Source organism: Xiphophorus maculatus, chromosome 7 (assembly GCF_002775205.1).
Source record: "Xiphophorus maculatus strain JP 163 A chromosome 7, X_maculatus-5.0-male, whole genome shotgun sequence".
NCBI lineage: Eukaryota > Metazoa > Chordata > Actinopteri > Cyprinodontiformes > Poeciliidae > Xiphophorus > Xiphophorus maculatus.
Genome location: NC_036449.1, coordinates 31,409,357 through 31,436,572, shown reverse-complemented (window position 1 = coordinate 31,436,572; position 27,216 = coordinate 31,409,357). Strand labels below are relative to the sequence as shown.

Genomic DNA, 27,216 nt, shown 5'->3' with positions numbered 1-27,216 from the left:
CATTTTCGCATAAGGCTCGTTATTTTCATGACAAAAAATATAATAAAATCATAACTTTATTATAACTTCATAATAATATGGAGTCATAACAAAATGGAAAAATCCACTTCTAGCACAAAACGTGTTATAGTTGTTAATTCTCCATTCAGTTGGACGCAAACAAAGCAAAGCAGAACACGTTAACATTGCAGCAAAATAAACTTGTGAATCATTTTCCATGATTTCAGAGGTCAGAGGTCAATCAGCCCCTCCACATTTACAAATTATAATTGTCAATGAACTGATCCATGTTCTGTCACATATTTTCTATTATTAATCATGTTCATGGTGATAGATACGGGTTCATGGCCAGCAGAGACAGAACCAACTGATCCGGTTCGGAACTAGATCAAACACCGAGCGCTGGTTCCGTGTGTGTGTGTGTGTGTGTGTGTGTGTGCATTGATTAAGACAGACCACACTGAGCTGATTTGATTCCAGCATTTATTTTTGGGCTCAGATTATTACAATCGAGGAAGAGGAAGAGGAGGGGATGAAGAGGAGGGGAGGAAGAGGAGGGGAGGAAGATAAGGGGATGAAGAGGAAGCAGCGTCTCTGGGATCATGATCAGACTGCAGCAGCTCCCGCTGCAGCAACATGGCATCCAAAACGATTCACTTCACCGTGAACGGGATCCCGGAGCGGGCCGAGTTCCCAGGAGACTGTCCGGCTCAGGAGGTCAAAGGTCAGTCTGGACTTTTCATCTGTTTGGTTTTTCTGCTTCTTTCAGTTCATTAAAGAAAAGTCAAACTGTCGTCATGGCAGCAGCAACCAGAACCCAGATAGCACAACATGACGCAGCATTGAATCCATATTGAAACATTTGGGTTGATTTTATATTGAACCAATATTGATTCATGTACATGTTTGCTCTGACAGGTCTACATCATAACGTACCATTAAACGATTCTTCACTGGTCTTATTGGCAGACAATGGCATCATATAATTCATAATTATCTTTAACATATTTCCAAAAATGTGTTTCCAAAAGGTTAAAAATGACAACATGGCATTAATATAACATTTTATTTAAAATAACAGGAATAGATCTGTAAACATATTTGACTCCTTTTGACAGTCAGAACATCAGTCTGTTGTCCATGAAGATCAGCATCCATCAGCTTCAGCCTGGTTCTGTATGAACCAGGAAACAGGACAAGTTGGGCCGACCCAGGTCTGACTCTGGTTGGCGTCACTTTGGTTCCTTGATGCCTTCCTCCCGTTGTGGCGCCTAAAGGAGCCGCTTCCTGACCGTTTCCCTGCAGCCGGTCGGCTCTGGGTGAAAAACAGATCGGAGTGAGGAAGGCGCCGGTTAGAAAGACGATAAACGTTAGAAAAGTTGGAAAGACATTGAAATATTAAATAGTGTACTACTTATAGAACAGACACAAAGTGGACGGTTCCCCATGTACACTTAGTTAAATTAATAAAGACACGCTAATGAATATTCATTGATATTTATCTTAATGTTAGATGACATATACAATTACATTTACCCATCAAGCTGCAGCATTGTGTAGCATTTATGATGCTGCACTCATTGAAATGAGGGAATCCATATTTAAAATAAAGGCTGTGAAAAGGAGGGGAGGTGGAGGGGGCGCGACAAGCAGCATACTTTGATTCAGAATTGATTATCAGTTTTTCCCAATGCCGGTTTCAAGGCAAACTGACATGCATGTTTGCAATTCAGCCAAACTTGTTAATGAGCCGTCAATTAAAATCCTGTGTGCTGAATTAGGGAAATGTCTAAACCCTGCAGGCCAGTGACTGGAGGAGCAGTGATGGAAAACACTGGATCAGACGTTGGCGTTTCATTCATTAGAGTTCGACCACAAAACAACATAGACTCAATGAATCTTCAGCGTTGGTTACTGGGCTAGAATTGGATGATTAATGGTTGATCCACCATCAGTTCTCAACCAGAAACAATCATTCTGACTATAATTCAACGTTGAATTACCACCGCCTGCAGATTCTATCTGCGGTTCTGCTCCAGGTTCTCTGCTCCTGTTCCAGAAACAGACTTATTGTTGCATTACAGAAATCTTTTATTATTATCTTTTATATACAGAACTTTAATTTAAAACCAACATTTCTAAGATCAGGTTTAATAAACTAATAAATTAACCTATAGAAAATCTTTATGGGAGCTGGTTTCAGAGCTGCTCACCACATTCTGCAACATGAACATCGGCTCCGCAAGGCGCCATCGGGTTGATTTGCGTCAAAATTTTGGTTTAAATTGAATCCTGATTTTTTTGGTTCTTTCAGGATTTTAGGAAAATCGGGAAACTGCAAACGTTTGGCTCTGCATGGAAAACAGACAAGTCAAGTTCAAAGTCAAGTTCAGAACATATGAAATATAGAAATTATGTTTGGCTGATGTATAAAAGTGTGCTGAAGATTTCTGTTTTACCTCATTGGACAGCTAGAAAGACAGACAGACAGATACCTCTCTGCCTTAGGGTTAGGGTTAGAACAATCTGTTGGAGAGAAAATAAACTGAACAATTTGCCCTTGACCTTTCACCTCTACGACAGCTGGAAGCTCCACTCCCACCATGTTTGACCAAACGTTGGCTCAGAAGGAGGAACTTTAGTGAGTTGTTGTGAGAAGTGAGTGACAGATGGACGGATGACTTGCCGTTTCAGATTTGTTTCGCTCTGCAGCCGAGGCCGGGCCTCACGACATCCTGAAACTCTACAACCCCAAAGGGAACATCATCAACATCTGCCCCGGCCTGGAGCCCAACAGCCCCGCCTCCTGCTACAGGCTGGAGGTGGTAGCTGCCGACTGCAACAGCGAGCCACTAGGTAAGCTAGCACCGTGAGGCTCCGGCTGCTCTCGGCGCCACCTGGTGGTCATCTGTTTCCTTCTCGCTGCAGGCGCCGAGCTTGCTGGTGCGCTCGGATTCGATCTGTCATCCATGGAGAAAAGGTAGATGGTCCAGTAGGAAACTTCCTGAGTGATCTGGGATCCTGGCTGGATGGCAGCTACAGGCGCTAATGTGCTGATCTGTCCCAGACTGCAGGGCCTGGAGAAGAAGGTCCTGTTTGCGGCTGGAGAGACGCCTGCCGTCGTGCTGGAGATGAAGAAACAGGTGGACTGTTTCCGGCAGAAGCTGGAGGTATCGGCTCATGCCGTTTCCTGACCTCTGACCGATGGTTTGATGTTGGGCTGGTTGATCCGTTCCCTCGGTTCTAGAGTGTCGAGCATCTCAGCTGGCTGGGCTTCTACAAAGACCTCTCAGAGGGACCGCACCAGCCGTCACCATTTTATCACAAGAGGAGTCTGCACAAGACCAGAGAGGAGGTGGAGCACGTCCGCGAGAAGGTCCTGCAGATGAGGTGAGTCTTCCTGGACAGGGAGCTGCTTCTCTACACAGACTCTGGCTCTAGGACTCTCTGCTGTCTCTCTGACGTCTGAAAGACTGACTGCTCTCTGCTGTCCTGCTGCAGCTCCCTGGAGGTCTCAGAGGAACTGAGGCAGTACCTGAAGACCCCCACCTTCGATAACTGGTGAGTGTTGGATCAAAGCTGTAGTCATAATGATGGTGAGATCAAGGACAACGAGGTTCAGCTGATATTTTGCTGTTGAAGAGCAGATCCTTTGCTGCTCAGCATCACATTCATCTCAATATGAATAGAGCTGCAGATCAAAGGAACGGCTGAATATTCATTGAGCCTGAAGAGGAAGAGGAGGAAGGTCTGCAGAGCCAGGGCTCTGGAGGTTCAAGGAAAAGGAAGAACAGCCGCTCCCCAGCATGATTACCACCTGACCAGTACATTAATCACCTGAACAGAGCCTGTCTGACAGCATGAAGTAGGCTGAGCATTCAGAGAACAGGAAAACCTGCTGGGCTTCAGACTCCATGTCTTCCTGTCTGTCCCGCTCGTGTCCCCAGGCAGTGGGAGGACGCAGAGATCATGGTTCTCCTGCAGGTCATGTTCACAGATTTGGATTTCATCTCCTCCTTCAACATCGAGCCTGAAGCTCTGCAGCACTTCCTGTTCGAGGTCTACAGAAGATACAACAACATCCCGTTTCACAACTTCCAGCACTGCTTCTGCGTCACCCAGATGGTGAGACCCTGCGGTCCAAGGACCGTTTCCATGGCGACAGCGGTCCCCGGACCAGTGGGTTCACGGTCGTCTCTCTGTTCAGATGTACGGGCTGATCTGGCTGACCGACCTGAGGAATAAACTGGAGAACATCGACCTGCTCATCATGATGACCTCTGCGGTCTGCCACGACCTTGACCACACCGGATACAACAACGCCTACCAGGTGGAGGCGTCTCTGTCCAGCAGCGGCTCGACTGACACCTTCAGCTGAACGCTTTCCTTTCGTTTGCAGATAAATGCGCGGACCGAGCTGGCTCTGCGGTACAACGACATCTCTCCCCTGGAGAACCACCACTGTGCCGTGGCCTTTCAGATCCTGCAGAGGGTGAGACCACCGTCCTCTGCTTCCTGCTGGAATCAGCTGACCAGAGTCAGTAACAGGTTCTTCCTTGTGTCACAGAGAGAGAGCAACATCTTCAGGAATCTGTCCTCGGATCAGTACAAACGGATCAGAGAGGGAATCATCAAGTGAGATCATCTCCTTCAGGAGCTCAGTGTGATTCTTATTGCACTTCCTGGTTCAGATTGTGTTCTAACTGCAGATGCATCCTGGCCACCGACATGACGAGACACAACGAGATTCTGAACAAGTTCAAGTCCATCCTGCCTGCTTTCGACTTCACCAACAAGGAACACAAAGACCTGGTGAGAGCGGCGCAGCGCCGGGCAACCTGACACCACCAAGAGGGAGATAAACCCGGATGGTCATGATATCCAAGCGACACGGATTCTGCTGGGGGATAAATGAGAAATGTTGTCATTCAGGGGAAAGTTTCTCTACTTTAATTCTGACTAGCAGCTCCGTTAGTCATAGAAACATTTAATATGCTGAGAAACAAGCAAACATGAATGAGCCTTTACAAGTTGATGGAAAATTTATTTTTGTTTTTAAGAAATCTTCAGAAACAGACACAGAGTCAGACTCAGCTAGAACTACATCAAACGCTTCCAAATTTCATTTCAGAAATAAAATCTGTGATCTGAGACTTCTGTATATTCAAAATGATGGTTTTATTGTAAACAAACCCATCTTTCATAAAGTCCTAGTCAAACAAGTCAAAGTTAACAGAAAGCATCTAAAAATATATTAAAACTTTCAAAGATATTTCATTTTCCCCCAAATTCCCATGTGTTTCCTTCTCTGAGCAGCTCATGATGATCCTGATCAAAGTGAGCGACATTTCCAACGAAGCGCGGCCCATGGAGGTGGCCGAGCCCTGGCTGGACTGCCTGTTACAGGAGTTCTTCAACCAGGTACCACATAATCCGGCTTCAACTTCTGGATTAAATGTAAACAGAAACAAAAGGCTGCGTGAAATTATCTTCACTTCTCCCTATAAAATATCTTTCAGCTGTATATTATTGCCATCTAAAAGATACTGACGCTACAGCTTTGGTTCTCCATATTTGATTTCTGAAGCAAATAAAACATAAAATGAATCCTGCTGAATAAAGTTTAGCTGCACTAAAACAATCTGAGGACAGGCAGCTGTCCTAGTTTAGCTAGGCAACAATATGGTTAGCTAAATCCAGCCAAGCTAGCACAAATAGCTGTGTTAAAGTGATGACATTTGTCATGAATTGACTCTATTTAAGTAAATTGAATAGAAAATAATAAATTAATACAACAAAGTTGAAACTACACCAGCATATTGTAGCTACATTAAACTAAACTGAGAAAATCTGAGACAAATTATTAATCTCAGGTGAGTTGGTAAAACAAATACAAAAAAGAGTAAACTAAAGTTATCCCATTAAGATAAACATAAAAACATGCTAAAAGATGGGCTACGCTATGCTAATCAAAACTAAAATTCGATAAAATAAATTAAATAGCTTTAGTTTGACTAAGCAAAAATAAAGTATGATACTCTCGCATAATCCATGGCACGTTTAGATAGACTGAGCTGAGATAAGGCCACTTTTAGCAGACTAACAAATAAACTTAGCTCAGGCAAAATAGAAAGAGCGCCACCTGAAGTAATTTGGAGGCAGGAGCCACACCCAGGTTCACGATCCAACATGGCCACTGCACATGGAAAACTAATATCCAGTATGACGGCGTCAGAGAGAGTTTGGATGCTCAGCATCACATTCATCTGAATATGAATAGAGCTGCAGATCAAAGGAACGGCTGAATATTCAATATTCAGGAAGAGAAGGAGGAGGAAGGTCTGTGTAGATTAGGGGAGGTACACTACAGTTTTTCTTTTATCTCAGGTAGATTACATGAACTAAAATCAGACATCCTGAGCTGTGATTAGTTTGTAGCCTTGGACAAGTTCTGCTTTTGCTCCACGCTTCAGAGAACATGGCCGCTGGGCCGAGATGTAAACTGAATCCAGGAGTTTCTGTCCTCAGAGTGACGTGGAGAAGTTGGAGGGTCTTCCAGTCAGTCCCTTCATGGACAGAGACAAAGTGACCAAACCTTCATCTCAGATCGGCTTCATCAGGTTCGTCCTGCTGCCACTCTTCATGGAGCTCGCCAACCTCTTCCCCTGCCTGGAGGTGAGCAGACACAGAAAAGAAATTATGAAAAACAGATATGAAGAAATCCTCCTTCAGCCAAACGCTGGGCGGTCCGTCTGTCTGTCTGTCCGCAGCAGCACATCATCGACCCGGTGAGGAAAGCCCTGGACTATTACACCGAGATGGACAAAGCTCTGGACAGGGAGCAACCCAAGACTGCAGCCAGAACCAGACCAGAACCCAGTAAACCAGAGACGCCGTGACGGCCTGGCCTGAAGAACCGAACCGCTCCGAGTTTCGGCACGTGGATGTGAATTTGATGCTTTATTTCTTCTTCTGTGGTATTGTAGTTAGACTGTTTGCGCCTCTCTCCTTTGCTCCTGGTGCTGCTGTTCATTTCTCAATATGTCCCATTTATTTATAGTTTTACTAAGTTAGTTAGTTTCTGTTTTCTTCACTATTGTAATAAATAAATCTCTTCCATAATGGGAATATTTAAGTAACGATTGTAAAGCAGAAGTCACCTTTAGTTTTGTGCAGGCCCTGCTTGTTTTCTGTGTCTTGATCTCGTCAGAATAAACCAGAACTTCTCAAATAGTGGAGGGAACAAGAAGCAGGACTTTATAATGTCTTTATTGGTGGGCTTCAGACACGTGACCCAGATGACCCGAAATTCAGATGGAGGCCTGGAAGGGGATTTCTCCGGTTCAAAACAAAGCAAAATTGATCACGAGTAACTAATGCCCTAAATTGGCTGAAACAGACGAGACATCTCGAAAAAATACGCGTATATTTAGGATATGATCCGTATTATCTCTGTAAACGACTTCTTATCATGATGGGTCCTAGTTTCTTTTCCCACATACAGAAGATGATCAGATAAATAAAGTTTATTTTAACAATGAGGAAAAGTGAGACTGTATAGTTCTTGTCCTTGGGGTTGGCAACCAGGGTTGTCTGTATTTCTTACATTGTGTTTGAATTGTGAGACAATTTTTTTTTGTTGTTTTTAAGCTTATGCACTGACTGATGGCACTTTTTTAAATTTCATTGTTCTTGTGACAATGACAATAAAGATTTATCTATCTATCTATCTATCTATTCTGAAGAGCAGTGAGAAACAGGTGGTGAGTTTGAGGTAATTGGAAAGTGGAAATTCAGGAAGAATTAGACTGATCTTACTTGAGATGAAGATGGACTTCCTCCAGGGGCCGATGCCGTGGTTTGGTCTCTTTGTGGGTGTCCTTGAAGTGATCCGGGTTCCAGTGTCAGATCTTGACTGAGTGAGTTCTTTGCAGGTAGATGTAGAGGCTGCGGTGGAGGGCGGACAGGTAAGTTCAGGTGTGGAGGAGCGAGGAGCGAACCGACTGCCAGCTGAGAATCCAGGAATGGTTTATTGAAGATCTGCACAGGCCAGGAAGGAACTCGGGCAACCAGTGAGTAACAATCCACGGCGTCACGAGGGGAGAGATCCAGAAAGTCAGGACCCGGGCTTCACAGGGGAATTTCCAAGGCGTCACAAGGAAACACCTGAGAGAGAGAGAGGCAACAAGGATTAATTACCAAACGTAATTTCAGAGAAACACAGAGAGCGAGCTCAGAGGGGCGCAGAGTACCATAACTGGCAAACACTCAGTGCTGGCAGCCTGCTCCTCATATACTCCTGGATGATTAGGTGATGAATCACAGGTGTGCTGACCTGAGTCAGCAGGCACGCCCTCCAAGGTGTAGCAGCCTCTACCACCATCTAGTGGCCGAAGAGGGAAGCAGTAGGCAAACAGCAAATCACCACAAAGAACCAAAACCCCTGTTCCCAACACTTCTCTAATAATCTTGAGAATTTACCTGGTGTCGAGGCGATCCACATAACTAACTATCTCAGTGGTTCCCAAAGATTTTTCTGGGTCCCCCTAGGGATTACAATACCCCCGTAAAGCAAACGTAGCAGTGTGATGTTATTACACTAGATGGGCTCTTTGCACATGCTGCACTGACGTCACAACCGCATGCGCAAATGCGGCTCTCTTTTTTCTGCTTTGAGTTACCATGACAGCTAGAAAAGACAAAGTCTTATTTCTATGGAGTGAAAATAGTGTCAAAAAGATTTGTGCGTGCGTAAAAAGATTTGTGCGTGTGTAACAGGATTTGTAAACCTTAAAAATAAAATACATGTTGAAAAAGTACACACAAATCACCTGGTACGCACACACAAAACTGCAGTTACACACAAATCCGGTTACGAGTGCACAACTATTTTTGAGACTCATTTCACTCCATAGCCTGGCCATCCTGAACCTTGAGCTGAGCAACCTGAGACACATCATTCTTCATGCTGCTTTTCACCTCAACCAGTCCAAACGGGGCTGATTCTGACGGGTCACACGCCTCGCCATCCGGAGTTGCACCAAGATCTGATGTGTCGGGGCCAACAATGAATCCCACAGGGAGCACGTTGACCCTCGACGTCTCAGCAGAGTTTGCCAGCAGCTCAGACTCCATCTGCAGACCAAGCTTCATGGCGGCAGGTTGTCCAGTGACCCCTGACTATCCGAGATGCCAGTGCTGCGGCAGCAGACTCCTCCTCTGCAAGCATCAGGGAAACGGCTAGCAGTGAGTCTTGGCTGTCGAAGTTGTACCCATGCAGGACATCTGGACTGCTGTCTTGTTCTGGCCTCTATTTCATAAAACATTTCCAGTGACACTTGCAGAGACTGAAGATCCATAAGTTGACCGAGTTTGGGCACAAAGCACATCTTCGGAAGACTGCAGCATCAAAGGAAGAGAAGGGAAGTCTGGAGCCGTGTGGTGCAGAATGATGCTACCAGAGGACTGTCAGGTGGGCACTGATCAGACACTGGTGAGCCCTGGGGCACAGGCCCGATTCATTTGTTCCAATGAGATGGAGAGGGAACAGATTATTTCAGACGGCTGGAATAATCCCCCCAGTTCCCTCATTGCTTTGGCAAATAAAGAGCAACTGTTTCCAAATTCTCAATGATTGTCATATTTAACACTAGAAGGTTTTCCAGAAACACTCTCATCAAGTCTAATCTTCCTGTCCTGCCATCAGCAGCTTCCATTTTCTTATATCAGCAATGAAAAATGATAAATTCACACTATTTGTTGGGAGACTGTGTTTAGTGACTGACGTTTATTTTTACTGGAGAGACAAAAGTAGGAAAAAGACAGAATCTCTTGGTGTTTAAAACAATAAAAACAGGGTAAGAAAACCTGGTTAATTTTTTTATTTTACAATTTTGTTATTGTTTCTTTTTTAAACAGCAGCTGATTAAACTGAAAGTTACAACCTTGACATGATTATCTGAGTTGTTTTACCGAGAAATCGACCAGAAGCGCCATGGAAACGATCAGAACCGCCATACCTGAGCTGAGTGAAGCTGACACCCCACCCACATCAGAAAATTCAGCAAATAGTCTGAGTGGTTATAATGCTCCGTTTGTGCAGGTTTGTGCCGGTGAAACGGTCGTTTGTGCAGCTTTGGTTTTCAAGATATTACAAATTATTTTTTAGGTCATCCAGAGTTCACCATCCCCCCATGTTGCTCCAAAACAAAACAAACTGGGCTACTGCTCATTATGAGATATTACATAATTTTCTTTCATACGCCAACTGACTTCACCTAAATTGATGACTGTGGCCTGCTCTGGACATAACCACAAAGCAAGCAGTTATTCATTTCGGATGTTATTGTGTAAGTTAAATTCTGCAGATTTTCAGCTGTTGTACAATGTGTACCTTCTTTTGTTTTCAACTTCAATAAAGATTTAGAACAAGAAGAAATTTGTCTCATTTCAAGAAATATTTTTAGATAGTAATGTTTTCTCACCAATATAACTTTCTCCACAATAAATGAATCCTGTCAATACAGGACGTAAAACTCAACTCCACGTTCATTGTGACATCTATAAGGAAAGTCTACGTAACTATCATTTAACACTAAAACATGTAAGAGAGGCTTTCTTTGCAGATGTCATAAACAAAAACATTAACAATGCTCCAGCTTTATTTGCAACAGTTGACAGAATCACAAACCCTCCTGTGACGTTACGCCTGATTTCCAATGTATTGCTGCTTGCAACCAGTTTTCCAACTTCTTCTCAGAGAAAATTAATAAAATCAGATTATTAATCTGAACATCCACTATAAAGTCAGAACCAATGCTGAGCCCAAACAAAACAAATACAGGAAAAATGACCCAATTTCAACTACTCAATTATAAAACCCTACAGGAAATTATAAGTCAATAAGCTCCAGTTCCTGCTGTCTGGATGTCCTAGATCTATAACTCTAGAACATTTCTTTAAGAAAGTCCTGCCTGTCTTTGCTGCTGATCTGATCCAGATAGTAACTCATCGCTCTCATCAGGCGTTTTCCCCCAGGCTCTGAAAACAGCAGTAATCAAACCACTGATAAAAAAGAACAATCTGGACAAATCACTACTGCAGAATTACAGGCCGACCTCTGACCTCTGACCTCCCATTCATCAGCAAAGTTGTTGAAAAAGCTGTGTAAACAATTAACTAGCTTCCTAACAATAACCAACCGCTTTGACTCCTTCCAGTCTGGTTTCCATGGTTACCACAGCACAGAGACTGGCCTAGTCAAAGTGTTCAATGACATCCATGTAAATACGGACTGTGGCAGAACCACAGTGCTGGTTCTGCTGGACCTCAGTGTTGACCATGACATATTACTGAATCGACTGGAGAGTTGGGTCGGACTCTCCGGTCCAGTGCTTAACTGGTTTGAATCCTACATAAAGAACAGGGATTTCTTTGTTTCAATTGAAAACTTTTCATCAAAGAGGTCAAAGGTCACATGTGTGGTACCCCAAGGTTCCATCCTAGGACCCCTTTTATTCAATATTTATATGCTCCCACTAGCTCAGGTTATAACAGGAAATAATATTAGCTACCATAACTATGCAGATGACACACAGCTCTACATTACGATGTCACCAGGTGACCTTTGACCCCATCCAATCACTGAACAGATGCTTAGAACAGATAAATGTGTGGATGTGCCAAAACTTTCTCCAGCTGAACAGAAACAAAACTGAAGTTATTATTTTTGGACCTAAAGAGGAACGATCTAGAGTTATAGATCTAGAGTCATAGATCTAGAGCTATAGATCTAGAGTTATAGATCTAGAGTTATAGATATAGAATTATAGATCTAGAGTTATAGATCTAGAGTTATAGATCTAGTTATAGATCTAGAGTTATAGATCTAGAATTATAGATCTAGAGTTATAGATCTAGACTTATAGATCTAGAGTTATAGATCTAGAGTCATAGATCTAGAGCTATAGATCTAGAGTCATAGATCTAGAGCTATAGATCTAGAGTTATAGATCTAGACTTATAGATCTAGAATTATAGATCTAGAGTTATAGATCTAGAATTATAGATCTAGAATTATAGATCTAGAGTTATAGATCTAGAGTTATAGATCTAGAATTATAGATCTAGAGTTATAGATCTGGAGTTATAGATCTAGAGTTATAGATCTAGAGTCATAGATCTAGAGCTATAGATCTAGAGTTATAGATCTAGACTCAATGCACAGCTTCAGTTATTACAACTAAAACCAGTGATCAGGCTAAAACCTGGGAGTAGTGATGGACTCTGACCTGAACCTCCAGAGCCACATAAAGACAGTTACAAAGTCGGCCTTCTATCACCTGAAGAACATTTCCAGGATTAAAGGACTGATGTCTCAGCCAGATCTAGAGAAACTCATCCATGCCTTCATCTTTAGTCGTATTGATTATTGCAACAGCGTCTTCACAGGTCTGTCCAACAAATCAATCAAACAGCTGCAGCTGATCCAGATGCTGCTGCTGGCGTTCTGACTAAAACCAGGAAGATAGAGCACATAACACCAGTTCTAAAGTCTGGCTCCCTGTAGCTCAAAGAATAGACTTTAAAATCCTGTTGTTAGTTTATAAATCACTGAACGGCTTAGCACCACAATACATTAAAGATCTGTTGTTGTTGTATCAACCTTCCAGACCTCTCAGGTTCTGGTTCTGGTTCTGCTCTGCATCCCCAGAACCAGAACCAAACGAGGAGAACCAGCTTTCAGCATCTATGCACCACAAATTTGGAACAAACTTCCAGAAAACTGTAAAACAGCTGAAACACTGACTTCCTTTAAATCTCAACTGAAAACCCACCTGTTTAGGATTGTATTTGAAATGTAATCAATTACAAATTTATTGATGGAACTTGACTTAATGCTTTGTTTTGATTATTGATTCTATGTTGCTTTGTGTTTCTGTGTTTGTTATGATGTAAAGCTCTTTGAAATGTCTTGCTGCTGAAATGTGCTATACAGATAACATTTGATTGATTGATTGATTGATTGATTGATTGATTGATTGATTGATTGATTGATTGATTGATTGACATGGACCGTAACGTAACGTAATGTGTGTATTTGTATGAGGTGGTTTCAACAATTATATTCACATTGTTGACTTACTTTCTGCTGATTATGCAGCAAAAGGGTAAAAAACGACAACAACAAAAAATCCATAGCTAACATGCTAGTTGCTTGAGCAAATAAAGTTTTTGCAGAGTAAAACCGGAAGTGCACGGCAGCGTCATTGGTTCAACAAAGTTCATCCAAGTAATGTACTTAATATTTAGTAAATATATTTTAAATGCAACGAGTTTCATTTCATCCCATTAAATGTATGTGCGTGGATTTTTAAAAGCACGTAAAATGTTTTGCCAACTTTGACAAAGTTCTCACAGCGTGAACTGTGATTGGCTCCGCCCACACTGCAGCGAGTGTTCTTGCGGCAGAGCAGGTGTAATTTCAGCCTCTCCTTCAAATTATTCTAGCAGTCTGAAAGAAATCGTTTTTTAAGAGTCATCTTTGGAATTTTTCCAACCCTGATTTTGATTTTTGAACAAGGTAAGTAAATTAATCCTCAGGTTTCATATAAAATGTTGACTCGATGGAATCCATCCCCATAAAAGCAGAGAGGATGTTTGCATGGATAGCTTACATATGCATTTATTTAAATTCACAACTTATATTTGAAGTCCAGAATTTTTAAACAGATAATTTATTCCAAAGGGAAATAAAAATGTAACAAGTACTTAAATTGCCAATTCACAAGACTAGTAACAATGCATTATTGAAAATTATTTTGTAAAGCAAAAATGTTGATGTTTGGAGCAACATGGTGATTTAATCGGCCGAAATGATAACTTTTAATATCTCGAAAACCAAAGCTGCACAAACGGAGCACTAACTGTGTTGCCCAGTTTGGTTTGTTTTGGAGCAACGTGGGGGGATGGTGAACTCTGGATGACCTACAAAATAACTTTTAATATTTCAGAAACCAAAGCTGCACAAACGGAGCACTAACAGCTCTCCAGACCGCCTCTCTGGCTGCGATGCGCGCTCCCGACTCTTCGCACAAGACCTCTGGTTCGTTAAACTCCGGCCGGTTCCGGCGGCCCCGCCCCCTGCGCCGAAGGAAGCCCAGAAGGACTCGAGTCCCGGGAGGCGAGCTGCAGACATGGACCCGCTGGCGGCTGCCATTGACCAGGGAACCAGCTCCACCAGGTTCCTGGTGAGTGGACCGAACCGAACCGAACTGTGGTTTCATTCTGGAAAGGTTTTACAGCAACTTCTGCTGCTTTTAAAGTTTCTGTTTTCATTCATTTACTGTTCATGACGTCAGTAGTGATCGCTGCTGCTGCTGGTTAATCATTCCTGGTCCAATCCGCTCCTCGGAACCAACAGAACCAGAACCGGGTCAGAAAACTCATAGTAATTATAAAACCACGTTCGAAATAAAAATGCGTTGTTAGATATCAGCAATATGAAGTCAGCATATTTATTTCTGCAGCTGATTCACATCCAATATCATCTTTATTTCAACTAGTTTAAAAAGTTTTTATGGAATGAAACCCAGCAGAGCATCATTCCTCCTGACCAGCAGGGGGCGGCAGTGGAGAGGAGAACTCCCCGTTCACAGGAAGAAACCTCCACCAGAACCAGAACCAGAACCGGATCTGTACCAGCTGCCGTCTGGAGGTCACAGCAGAACTGAACGTAAAACGTTTGGCAGCAGGAGAGGAGAACGATCAGCTGATGCCCCGCCTCCAGGAAGGAACCAGCCAATCAGAATGCAGACTAGGTGGAGCTTCTATGGAGAGAAAAATGAAACGCTAAATTATTTTATATCATTATCCTGGAGCTCAGCTAGAATCCTAAACTGGGAACAAACTTGGACCTGGTTAACTCCCAGTTTCCTTGGAAACGGACCAGAACCGGATGGATGGATGGTGTTCGTCGGGTCGATTCCCATCATCCATCTGTATGCAGTGTAAAGAGGCAGACGTCTTAAGGCCCCGCCCTCCTCGTTTGCACAGTGAGACAGCGGCGAGGTGTGCGGGTGACATCATGGGTCCAGTTTGTGACGTCAGCTGGTCTGCAGCCGAGGTCCGGCTGATCAAGCGGAGGGTTGCGGTGTTAGCACTGTGATCTGACAACAGGAAGTGTCAGGGACGGAGGAGGATGATTGGCTGCAGTCACTCACCGCTTCAGCTTCCTGCAGCCTGAAACGACTCACTTCCTGTGGGAGTCAGGCGGGTTTCTGCCCGGGGAGCCGCCTTCCTGATGGCTCATCAGGTGCTGGACAGAGGAGTACAGAATAGCCAGGATAGCCTTTAATAGCCCCAGCTGGGTGTCTCTATCACAGGGGTCTCAAACTCCAGGCCTCGAGGACCGCAGACCTACAGTTTCTAGATGTGCCACAAGTACAAAACACTGGAATGAAATGACTTAATGACCTCCTCCTGGTGTAGATCAGTTCTCCGGAGCTTTAATGACCTAATTATTCTGTTCAGGTGGGGTAGCAGAGGCTCATCTAAAGGTTGCAGGACGGTGGCCCTCCAGGACTGGAGTTTGAGACCCCTGCTCTATCATGTCAGAGGCGGAGCTGAACCCATCGACATCCCTTCTGTCCTGCTCTCTGATTGGCTGCTTTTCTCTGCAGGTGTTCAACACTAAAACAGCCCAGCTGATCAGCCACCACCAGGTGGAGCTCAAGCAACATTTCCCCAAAGAAGGGTGAGACTCTGGACATCGTAGACACGGGATCGCTTTCACAAAAGTTTTAATCCACATGAACCCAAATAAATCTGCGTCTGAGCGTTGTTTAAACATTCTAAGCCAGAGGGGGCAGTGTAGAGCTAAGGCAAAACCTGTCAGCCAATCAGAATCCTTCAAAACATCCACGACTTTCTGTTAGGAATCAAACATGGCGCCAGGCGGTTCATCTGTAGGTAGAACTATTTTCTACGCATTAGAAAATAGGGTTATTAAAACTCAAGACGATGTAACTGGAAATATTGGTGCATTATTTGACTGGAATGCGACGTTTTCCACCAACACACTCAAATACAGAGGTTTCTCACATCTCCCCTTTGGTCATAGTTTTTATTAATAATCGTTTTTAGTGACATTAGATGTTTTTGTGTGGATGAAAGGCCAAAGCACATAAAAATGTGTCGGTTTTCCCAGATATCAGCTATGTTTGGACTAGGACTCAGCCAGTTCCATTCAGTCATCTGTTAGGAGGCAGAACCTGGACTTAGTGCAAAGAGATGCTGAACATGTGTGGACCAATCATCTCCTCAGGTGGGTGGAGGCGGACCCTAGGGAGATCATGAACACTGTCCACGAGTGTCTGGAGAAGACCTGCCAGAAGCTGGCGCAGCTCAGCGTGGATGTGTCCCGCATCAAAGGTTGAACGCTGCCGCTGCCGCGGTTCTGTTTCTGCAGCTTCATCCACGTTCACATTGTTGTTGTTGCTCTGCAGCGGTGGGGGTGACCAACCAGAGAGAAACCACCCTGGTCTGGGACAAGGAGACCGGAGAGCCGCTCTACAACGCCATCGGTGAGTCCAGCCACATGAAACCAGTAAGGACTGGTTCCAGTAAAACCTGCAGAGGCTTGGAAGGAAGCTTCTCCATTACTCCGCAATGGAGGTAGTCAGCAGCTCTGCAGCCAGCTTAGGTTGGGTTCATCTAGGTTAGGTTAGGTTTATGTCTTAGGTTCATTAAGTTACTAAACCAGGTTTTCATGCTGGTCATGGATCTGGACCAACTCTACACCCTCAGCAGGGTCCTGGAGAGTTCTGGGAGTACACCCAACCAGTCTATATGTCCATTTTGTAGACCTGGGGAAGGTGTTGGACTATGTTCCTCAGGAAGTCTTGCAGGGGTACCAGACCTTTTGATATGGGCTGCTGGTCCCTGGTGCTGGTGACCGCTACCAGAGCTTGGTCCTCATTATTGGCAGCAAGTCGGACTCTGGTGAGAGCTGGACTCCGTCTAGGCTGCCCTTTGCCACCGATTCTGTTCATAGTGTTTGTAGACCAGCCAATGTGTTGAGGGGATCTGTTTTGGTGGCCTAAGGATGGAGGAGTTTAAGTATCTCTGAGCTCATGAAGGCGGATTGGTGGACTCTGCAGCGAAGCGAGCGCTGTACCGATTTGTCATGGTGAAGAGAGAGCTGAGTCGGATCTATGGTCATGAGCTTTGGGTAGAGGCCGAAAGAACGAGGACATGGATACAAGCAACTGGAATGAGTTTCCTCTGCAGGGAGAGACGATCTTTTCTCTGGGAACACTGTGGGATTCTCCTGGTAGAGTTGGACCAGGAGGCTGGAAGGAAATCTGGGCCTCCCACGTTAGACTGATGCCCCCACGGTCTGACCCTGGATTAAGTTCAATACAAAGGGGTGGGTGGGTGGATGGATAGGTTTATTTCAGACCCTTCACAAGAACAAAAGAAGAAGAGCTGCAAGGAAAACATGGAGATTCCAGTAGGTTTGGTTCAGTTGACTGACAGAGTCCACCAGTTTTTACCATAACTGAACTCTTTAAAAGATTGAACAGGACTCGTTATACTGTACCAAATTGGACTCTTCTCCTGCTAAGGCCTCCAGATTTTCCAAGTGGCAGACGGTTAGCTGACCTCCTCTCAGAAGCAGTCGGACTCTGATCATGTGGACGTTCTAATCTCTGTGTTCTGTCCTGTTCTGCAGTCTGGCTGGACCTGAGGACGCAGTCCACTGTGGAGAGACTCATCAGCAAAACTCCCGGCAGGAGCAAGAACCACCTGAAGGTAGGACGGTTAACCCTAAATCTTGAGAGGTCAGGGAGCCACTGAGGTCAACCTGTTGTTGGTTCTCCCGTGGGTTCTACTGGACTCGCCTGGCAGCATAAGACCGGACTCCCCATCAGCACTTACTTCAGTGCTGTGAAACTCTGTTGGTTGCTGGACAATGTGGAGGCGGTGCGGCAGGCGGTTCTGAGTAAGCGGGCCTTGTTTGGGACCGTGGACTCCTGGATCATCTGGGTAGGAGCAGCAGGCCGCCGGTTCCAGCTCCAGGTTTTTATTCCCACCGGTTAAAGAGCTCTCTCTCTCCTCCAGAGTCTGACGGGCGGCCGAGACGGAGGAGTCCACATCACGGACGTGTCCAACGCCAGCCGCACCTTGCTGTTCGACATCCACAGCCTGGACTGGGACCCCGAGCTCTGCAGGTGACCTGGACCAGTCCGTCTCACTAGCAGGAGAAACCGGCTCTCAGGAACCGGATCTCAAAGCCGTTCCTTCTGGGTCTGGACTCAGATCCAGAGCTTATCGGTTTCCCAGGAATGTTTTGGTGCTTCAGGTGCCGGGAATATTTTCCCACAAGAGTTTGCAAACTGAATTTATCCTTCTTAAGTTGGAGCTTGGATCATTTCTCATCCAGGCTACTATTCATTTACGACCAGTTCTGGCCGGTTCCAGTTCTGGCTCATTCTGACTGGTTCTGACCAGTTGACCAGTCATTTAAAGCTTCGGTTTGATGGACTCGGTTGTGTTTCCAGTTTCTTTGACGTCCCGATGGAAATCCTCCCCGCCGTCAGAAGCTCCTCTGAGATCTACGGCCGCATGGTGAGCCCTGAACGCCACGCCGACGAGAATTAATCATAACGATAATTAATCATTACGATAATTAATCATTACGATAATTAATCATAACGATAATTAATCATTACGATAATTAATCATTACGATAATTAATCATTACGATGATAATTAATCATAACGATAATTAATCATTACGATGATAATTAATCATTACGATAATTAATCATTACGATAATTAATCATAACGATAATTAATCATTACGATGACAATTAATCATTACGATAATTAATCATAACGATAATTAATCATTACGATGATAATTAATCATTACGATAATTAATCATAACGATAATTAATCATTACAATAATCAATCATTACGGTGATAATTAATCATAACGATAATTAATCATTACGATAATTAATCATTACGATAATTAATCATTACGATGATAATTAATCATTACGATGATAATCATAAGAAGAAGAAACAATCTGTGAAACTAAAAGATTTTGATGATTTTTTTCTAACGTCTATGTTCTGGTTCTGACCCATTACTTATTGAAAGAAGTTACACCGTTACACATTTTTGGTGCTATTTTCCTGAAGTCTGGACTTTAACTAGGCCACTCTAGAACCATGGTACTTTATGTGCCCATTGGCTAAAAATCTGAACTTTCTGCTTAAAATAAGTTCTTTATGAATGAAGAGGTTCTAATGGAACCGGGTCAGAACCGCTAACGTAGAACTGAAACCTTTCAGAAAGCGTCAGTCAGAATAACTGGAGGTTCTGTTGGGTCGGAACTGAAACCCGGATTTTTTCAGGTTTGAAAATATTAAACTGAATGAACTGCAGCAGAAATGATTCTTTTCTGTATTTTAGTCATGAATCAATAAAACATGGAATCACGTCTGAAGGGTTGCACTGAGGCTCCGCCTCCTGCCAGCGACTCCGGGAAGTCCAGTGGGATTACTGGTGCTTCACCAGTCCAGACCTCTGGTTTCCAGTTTGATTCAGTGAACATCCAAACTCCATCATGTCATGACAGCGAACGTCGTTAAAACATGGCCGCTCAGTGAATACAAGGCATTTCCTGTTTGCGCTCATCAGGACTGATGGCGGCGTTTCCGTCCTGATGGACCAGACCAGCAGCGGCAACATGTTGCTACCGTTGAGCAATCCAACATCCATGAGTACGAAACCGTCCCTTTAAGCCTCAGTAGAGAAAGTTCACATTTATTCAACCGGGTTTGAGTTGCCGTGACGACCTGTTGGAACCGGTGGCTTTACCAGCCTACCAGGTTCTGTTAGATGATTTTTAGGAATGATTTGTTGTAATGAATGTGTGAAGCTGCTTGTTGCTCTGGATCAGAACCGGTCTGGTTCTGATCACAACGCGGTTGCTGCACGCTGTTTGTTCAGGTCCAACTGAATGTCCTGTCAGTGTTTGTCTCATATCTTATCTTCTGGACCCGACCCGACCCGATCTGCAGTCCAGAGGTCAGCTGCACGCCTCACTGCTTTGGTCCAGAACATTTTTACCGCTTTTAGCTTCTTTTTGACGTTTTGATCCTCTAAACAGTCGCTGGTTTTATTTTCCAGAACTGAGCAACATGTGGGCTTGGTACCAGACGACCCGGTTCTGGTCAGTGGCGGCTCTTCATTCTGCTGTGGGACGTTTTATTGAACTTCCCTGTAAATCTGATCTGATAACAGCGTCAGAACGTTACACTTTGGTCTCTGCGGTGAAGCTCTGTTGTTGGGTAAAGATATTAACCAAAGATCAGAGGAATGCATGACTGGTTCACTTTATTGGACCTTTGTCCAGGTTCTACAGAACAACCCATCATGGTTTATGATCCACTTCGGTGAGATTTCGTTTAAATCTCCAAAAACCAAAACCATTTGCTTTTACAATGCTCAGAACTGGACTGCAGCCAAAGTCCAAAGAATTGTTTAAAGACGACCTAAGACTTTTGCACAGTGATGCATTTCAATCAGACAGTCGATGTCGATGATGGCGTCCAAATGAACCCTCTTCCTGTTTCTCCAGAGGTCTGGCTTGCTGGCAGGGGTTCCCATCTCGGGGGTAAGGGCCTTCTGCTGTACTGTCAGGAGTCCAGTCAAGGTTCTGCCGGTCCTCCATCTTGGACCGGTTCCTCCAGAACCTGACGGTGTCGTTATCTCTGTCAGTGTCTCGGGGACCAGTCGGCAGCTCTGGTCGGTCAGATGTGCTTTGAGGAAGGCCAGGCCAAAAACACGTACGGGACGGGATGCTTCCTGCTCAGGAACACAGGAACCAAGGTAAGACGCTTCAGAACCGTCAGAACCGTTTCTTGTGATCCAAACTGAGTTCGTTGTCTTCTGGTGATTCTGGCAGCCGGTGATGTCCGAACACGGCCTGATCACTACAATCGCCTACAAGCTGGGGAGGGACAAGCCAGCCTACTACGCTCTGGAGGTGAGACTTGTTAGTTCTACACTAGGTTTGTCTGAACCTTCCGAACAACGGGTCGGGACCAGGGGACATGCTGCCCTGCAGGGTGAGGACTGCCAGGTCCAGATCCTGCTCAGTGGAAGTTCCTGATCAGTAAACTGGAGGGCAGTGGGACCATTTGATCAGTCATGTCGTCTGGTCCGAGATGCCGCTAATGTTTTGGACGTTTCACTGCTTCACTGAGTCTGATTCAGCTGCACTTCAGAAAACGCCTAAAACATGCAGGGCAGTGAGCTGGGGAACCAACCAACCAATTAATCAACCAACCAACCAATTAATCAACCAACCAACCAAGGAAGCAACCAACCAACCAACCAAGGAACCAACCAACCAACCAAGGAAGCAAACCAACCCAAGGAAGCAACCAACCAACCAACCAAGGAAGCAACCAACCAACCAACCAAGGAAGCAAGCAACCCAACCAAGGAGGCAACCAACCACCCAAGGAAGCAAGCAAGCAACCAAGGAAGCAACCAACCAACCAAGGAAGCAACCAACCAACCAATGAAGCAAGGAAGCAACCAAGGAAGCAAGGAAGCAACCAAGAAGCAAGCAACCAACCAACCAAGGAAGCAAGCAACCAACCAAGGAAGCAACCAACCAACCAAGGAAGCAACCAACCAAGGAAGCAACCAACCAAGGAAGCAAGCAACCAACCAAGGAAGCAAGCAACCAACCAGAAAGCAAGCAAGCAACCAAGGAAGCAACCAACCAAGGAAGCAAGCAACCAACCAAGAAGCAAGCAAGCAACAACCAACCAAGGAAGCAAGCAACCAACCAAGGAAGCAACCAACCAACCAAGGAAGCAACCAACCAACCAAGGAAGCAACCAACCAACCAAGGAAGCAACCAACCAACCAAGCAAGCAACCAACCAACCAACCAAGGAAGCAAGCAACCAACCAAGGAAGCAACCAACCAACCAAGGAAGCAACCAACCAACCAAGGAAGCAAGCAACCAACCAAGGAAGCAAGCAACCAAACAAGGAAGCAAGCAACCAAACAAGGAAGCAAGCAACCAAGGAAGCAAGCAACCAACCAACCAACCAAGGAAGCAACCAACCAAGCAACCAACCAACCAACCAAGGAAGCAAGCAACCAACCAAGGAAGCAACCAACCAACCAAGGAAGCAACCAACCAACCAAGGAAGCAAGCAACCAACCAAGGAAGCAACCAACCAACCAAGGAAGCAACCAACCAACCAAGGAAGCAAGCAACCAACCAACCAAGGAAGCAAGCAACCAACCAAGGAGGCAACCAACCAACCAAGGAAGCAAGCCCAAGGAAGCAAGCAAGCAACCAACCAAGGAAGCAAGCAACCAACCAAGGAAGCAACCAACCAAGGAAGCAACCAACCAACCAAGGAAGCAAGCAACCAACCAACCAAGGAAGCAACCAACCAACCAAGGAAGCAACCAACCAAGGAAGCAACCAACCAACCAAGAAGCAAGCAACCAACCAAGGAGGCAACCAAGCAACCAAGGAAGCAAGCAACCAACCAAGGAAGCAAGCAAGCAACCAACCAACCAAGGAAGCAAGCAACCAACCAAGGAAGCAACCAACCAACCAAGGAAGCAACCAACCAAGGAAGCAACCAACCAACCAAGGAAGCAAGCAAGCAACCAACCAACCAAGGAAGCAAGCAACCAACCAAGGAAGCAAGCAACCAACCAAGAAAGCAAGCAAGCAACCAAGGAAGCAACCAACCAACCAACCAAGGAAGCAACCAACCAAGGAAGCAAGCAACCAACCAACCAAGGAAGCAACCAACAACCAAGGAAGCAACCAACCAACCAAGGAAGCAAGCAACCAACCAACCAAGGAAGCAACCAACCAAGGAAGCAACCAACCAACCAAGGAAGCAAGCAACCAAATCAAGCAACCAACCAACCAAGGAAGCAAGCAACCAACCAAGAAGCAACCAACCAACCAAGAAGCAAGCAACCAACCAAGAATCAAGCAATCAACCAACCAATGAAGCAACCAACCAACCAACCAAGGATCAATCAACCAACCAATTAATCAATCAACCAACCAACCAACCAATTAATCAATCAACCAACCAATTAATCCATCAACCAATCAATTAATCAATCAACCAATTAATCAACCAACCAACCAATTAATCAATCAATCAACCAACCAATTAATCAACCAACCAACCAACCAATTAATCAACCAACCAACCAATTAATCAATCAACCAACCAATTATTCAACCAACCAACCAATTAATCAATCAACCAACCAATTAATCAATCAACCAACCAATTAATCAACCAACCAACCAATTAATCAAACAACCAATTAATCAATCAACCAACCAACCAATTAATCAACTCATCAACCAATCAACTGTATCTGTATAGGACAGGGGTGTCAAACTCAAATCCACAGTGGGCCAAAAGTTTAAATTGAACAAAGCCGCGGGCCAAGGTTGAACAAATGAATCTTTTAATATGGACCCAAACAAGTTTTGATTTAACAATAAATATTGAACAAGCAAGGCTTATATAACTTAAAAGTGCAGGCGTGCAAAATTGAGTTGCTAATAATAATAATAAAACATATAAATGGCATATTAAATAAAGTTTAAATAAAAATTGAAAGCCTCCTTTCTGAGGTAAATGTCAAAATTAGCTTCGTACACAAACTAATAAATTTGAAAATAAAATAACATAACAACTATGAATAAATCATTAAGTAAACTATGAATAAACATTCAGGCCTTGGAGTAACAAGAAAAGGTGCATAGAAAACTTATTTATTGCTCATTTTGCGACACACTGATCTACTCTGATGCAGCCAAGCCAGATACCTGGCATCTTTTCTTGGATGCCAGTTCATCAATGTCGGGGCTCAGAGTTTGAGCTGAGGAAACCTTCATTATCGAACAAAGGTGTTCGTCAGTCAGACGTCTCCTGTGAGACGTTTTCATCATCTTCACTGAGGAGAAAAGTTGCTCACATACATATGTAAACAGATATTCTGTCTCCCACCTGTCCAGAAAAGTTCTGTTTTCTGTCTTTCTTTTTGCCATTGTTTGGTAGGGTAACACAGTGACGGCTGTAGTTTGAGGTCGCAGTGAGGTTTGGGGGAGAGGCCCGGGGCTGCGGGGTGCGCCGGGGCTTTCACCCAAGGAGTGAAAGACGGATCACCACCTTCCTAATACATCCATGTCCGCTACCATAAGTGCTACTGACACAGAGAAGGAGGCGTGTCTCTCTCTGTCCTGATCGACGCGCCAAAAAACAGCAGAGCATTATGGGATTTGTAGTATAAGCGGTGAGTGCAGCGTCACAGCGTTGCCACCGTATAATACCGGCGGGCCGGCTCTAATATTAATTTGAAATTGCCTCGCGGGCCAAATATAATTACACTGCGGGCCAAATTTGGCCCGCGGGCCAGAGTTTGACACCTATGGTATAGGACATTTCAGCAACAAGGCAGTTCAAATGCTTTACATCATAAAAAAATCAACAATTGAAACATTACATTTCTCCAAGTGCCGTTATCACACTTCAGAATCCTGGTTAATGTTTCATTTATTAACTCTAATTTACCCACAAGCCCCCAGACAACTGAGCAGCTCAAGAGGCCTGGATGAGGCTGGTCATAATGTATTGACTGAAACGCTCTGGTGTTTCTCTGCAGGGTTCGGTGGCTATAGCCGGAGCAGTGATTCGCTGGCTGAGGGACAACATGTGCATTGTGCAGTCGTCCTCTGAGATCGGTAATTCTTGAAGCCTGGTTCTGGTACCAGAACCAGGAAGCTTCTGTTGGGAGGAGAAGCTTCCCAACAGAAGCTTCTCCTCAGAAGCTTGTGAGTGTTTTAGCGCCACCCTGTGGTTTCAGAGCAGCTAGCAGCTGAAGCAGGAACATCCTATGGCTGCTACTTCGTTCCAGCGTTCTCCGGCCTCTACGCTCCGTACTGGGAGCCGAGCGCCAGAGGGTGAGACTCTCTGCTCCTCTAACTGGTCTGGTCTGTGGGTCCAAAGCTGTGCTAACCTCTGGTTGTTCCCAGCATCATCTGCGGCCTCACCCAGTTCACCAACAGAAGCCACTTGGCGTTTGCCGCCCTGGAGGCTGTCTGCTTCCAGACCAGAGAGGTGAGCAGGCATAAAGAAGCTTTGGTTCTGCTGAGGTCCAGTTAAAGTCTGATGGTCGTTCTGCTGCGCACCAGATCCTGGACGCCATGAACCAGGACTGCTGCATCCCGCTGCCGGTGCTGGGCGTGGACGGAGGCATGACGGGGAACCGGCTGCTGATGCAGCTGCAGGCCGACATCCTCTGCATCCCCGTCGGTAAGAACGGAACGGCACACAAAGCCTGACTCTGGGTTTTAGAACCGATTCTGGTTCTGTCAGAGACAGTCACCTCTGACCTTTGACCTGTCCACCATCACAGGTAACGACCTGAGTCACCTTCTGAGTCCAAACATAACAGAGTTGGGATACAAGTAAATCATTTTTCATGATTGTAATTAAAATGAGTACATTTGTCTTAGTTTTTACAGTGTAATATGTTCTGGTCCGGTTCTGGTTCCGATTGTGTCTGTCCCTCCTTTCAGTGCGACCCAGCATGTCCGAGACCACGGCTCTGGGTGCAGCCATGGCGGCCGGCGCCGCTGAGGGCGTGGAGGTCTGGAACCTGAACCCAGATCAGCTGCCTGAGGTCACGGCTGAGCGGTACCAGCCTCAGATCAACACGCAGGGTCAGAACCAGAACCACACAACACACCGCCTGCTGGTCATTTAGCTGTACTGTAGTCATTCAAATTCAAAAACACTTTATTGATCCAAGCGAAATGTAACCTTGTAGCTCATATTCATTGAGATTTTTCAGAGTTAATGTGGATCTCCTGTAGCAGTCTGTGTTACAGTGAATCTGAAGAAGCTTCTGAATGAAGACTTTGGTCAGACACCTGCTTTGCATAATGAATAATGATCTGCTGCCATCTAGTGGCTGTTTCTGCTCCAACTGAACCAGCGTCTGTCCTCCACCAGAGAGCGAGTTGCGCTTCGCTCGCTGGAAGAAGGCCGTCCAGAAATCCATGAACTGGGAGACGTCAGAGACCAGTTGCACCAGTAACGGTAAGCCGCCGCACCACCTGAAACCAGAACCAGAGTCTCACTGGGCCTCATGCCGGATACTCTCTCATTGGCTGAACACAGGTGTAGACGACGAACGGCGCCCCCTGCTGGTCCCTGGGCCCCATCAGAGTGGACCCCTAAGGTCCGGCCGTAGCCGTGCTGCATGTTGCTGGTTCTGATGGGCTGCATGCGCGTCTAACACAGGGTTCTGATGTGTTCAGAACCAGCTCGGTTCTGAACACATCAGTGTTTTAAGGTGGACCGACCCACCTGAGCTTATGACATCAGGCTGTTCTGGTTCCTCCGTCTGGTTCTGGTTCTGGTCGCATGTGTAAGCCTTCTTGCTTGTCACAGCGCCAGTGTAGCCTTGGTTGGTTGTTGTCACCTAGTGCCATATAAAATAAACTCTCACAATGTGACTGACTGGTGGCCCAACAGCTGAAAATCAAAACACAGTTAGCATCGTGACCTAGCGCTCAGCCACTAACACCAACTGGAGCAGCTCCCACTCAGAGGGTCATTTCTGTCCAGCCCAACCACAAGAAAACTTTATAAATCATATTTGTAATTGCTAAATGATCTTACAGTATTTCGTTAATGTTGAATTAGCAAAATATGACCCTAAGTAAAAAATACAGCGAGGAGCTGCAGCTGGTGGGGAAGCCGAGAGAGCGCCTGAAGGACCCGTTGCATGCAGTCACTCATCACACCACTAGGTGGCTCCAAACACATGGATACAAACATCTCATTGCAAACACATACACACTATTATTATTATTATTATTTTGGGCAAAATTCACTTACACATAGATACACACATTCTGCCTGAATGTTTTCCTGTTTGTTCATTTTTATTTCTACTTGCGGACATGTTGATGTTTCATCGTCGCTGTAAACGTCTGACGCCTGAAGCCTGACGTCATCTCATTGGTTGCGTGTTTTTGCCGCAGCGGACTGAATGACTCCTTCTGCTCTCTTATCTTTAAAAGTGGCTCAGAGCTTCTCTGTTTGTCTCCCGGA

The 27,216-nt window shown here is 45.0% G+C and overlaps 2 protein-coding genes and 1 long non-coding RNA gene across 7 annotated transcripts in view; 2 read left to right on the top strand and 1 right to left on the bottom strand.

The window, feature by feature from the left end:
* Positions 1-551: 551 nt before the first annotated feature.
* Positions 552-7,579, top strand: LOC102236224 (high affinity cGMP-specific 3',5'-cyclic phosphodiesterase 9A-like). The gene is made up of 13 exons (XM_005817016.2): positions 552-724; positions 2,695-2,856; positions 3,037-3,170; positions 3,248-3,390; positions 3,502-3,561; positions 3,948-4,125; positions 4,208-4,330; positions 4,400-4,492; positions 4,568-4,635; positions 4,710-4,812; positions 5,317-5,421; positions 6,529-6,675; positions 6,771-7,579. Exons 1-13 carry the CDS (start codon positions 637-639, stop codon positions 6,897-6,899), a joined length of 1,533 nt encoding a protein of 510 aa, XP_005817073.1. The 5' UTR covers positions 552-636; the 3' UTR covers positions 6,900-7,579.
* On the bottom strand, positions 6,587-8,671 carry LOC111609247. Its single transcript, XR_002753006.1, has 3 exons — positions 8,253-8,671; positions 7,819-8,166; positions 6,587-6,669 (listed from the first exon to the last, which is right to left on the bottom strand). It is a non-coding gene; the product is annotated as an uncharacterized LOC111609247 (long non-coding RNA).
* A 5,354-nt stretch (positions 8,672-14,025) lies between these two features.
* LOC102225159 (glycerol kinase-like) overlaps positions 14,026-27,216 on the top strand; it is a 24,288-nt gene continuing 11,097 nt past the window's right edge. Inside the window, exons 1-18 of one of the 5 annotated variants that reach the window (XM_023336410.1) lie at positions 14,026-14,249; positions 15,681-15,754; positions 16,325-16,431; positions 16,506-16,583; positions 17,735-17,814; positions 17,911-18,048; positions 18,124-18,233; positions 18,564-18,630; positions 20,661-20,696; positions 20,801-20,911; positions 20,988-21,068; positions 24,758-24,836; positions 24,959-25,055; positions 25,128-25,212; positions 25,287-25,407; positions 25,674-25,817; positions 26,110-26,196; positions 26,278-26,338. In XM_023336410.1, the coding sequence (XP_023192178.1) occupies positions 14,196-14,249; positions 15,681-15,754; positions 16,325-16,431; positions 16,506-16,583; positions 17,735-17,814; positions 17,911-18,048; positions 18,124-18,233; positions 18,564-18,630; positions 20,661-20,696; positions 20,801-20,911; positions 20,988-21,068; positions 24,758-24,836; positions 24,959-25,055; positions 25,128-25,212; positions 25,287-25,407; positions 25,674-25,817; positions 26,110-26,196; positions 26,278-26,338 (1,610 nt within the window). In that variant the 5' untranslated portion in view covers positions 14,026-14,195. Of the gene's footprint in view, positions 14,250-15,680; positions 15,755-16,324; positions 16,432-16,505; positions 16,584-17,734; positions 17,815-17,910; positions 18,049-18,123; positions 18,234-18,563; positions 18,631-20,660; positions 20,697-20,800; positions 20,912-20,987; positions 21,069-24,757; positions 24,837-24,958; positions 25,056-25,127; positions 25,213-25,286; positions 25,408-25,510; positions 25,563-25,673; positions 25,832-26,065; positions 26,197-26,277; positions 26,339-27,216 lie in introns of those variants that run through there. The other 4 variants (XM_023336413.1, XM_023336411.1, XM_023336412.1 and 1 more) reach the window with 4 other exon arrangements.

Coding starts and splice junctions, on each gene's coding strand:
- LOC102236224 (XM_005817016.2), top strand. CDS start 637: ATGGCATCCAAAACGATTCACTTCACCGTGAACGGGATCCCGGAGCGG. Junction 2,857..3,036: donor CTGCAACAGCGAGCCACTAG/GTAAGCTAGCAC, acceptor GCTGGATGGCAG/CTACAGGCGCTAATGTGCTG. Junction 4,126..4,207: donor GCTTCTGCGTCACCCAGATG/GTGAGACCCTGC, acceptor CTCTCTGTTCAG/ATGTACGGGCTGATCTGGCT.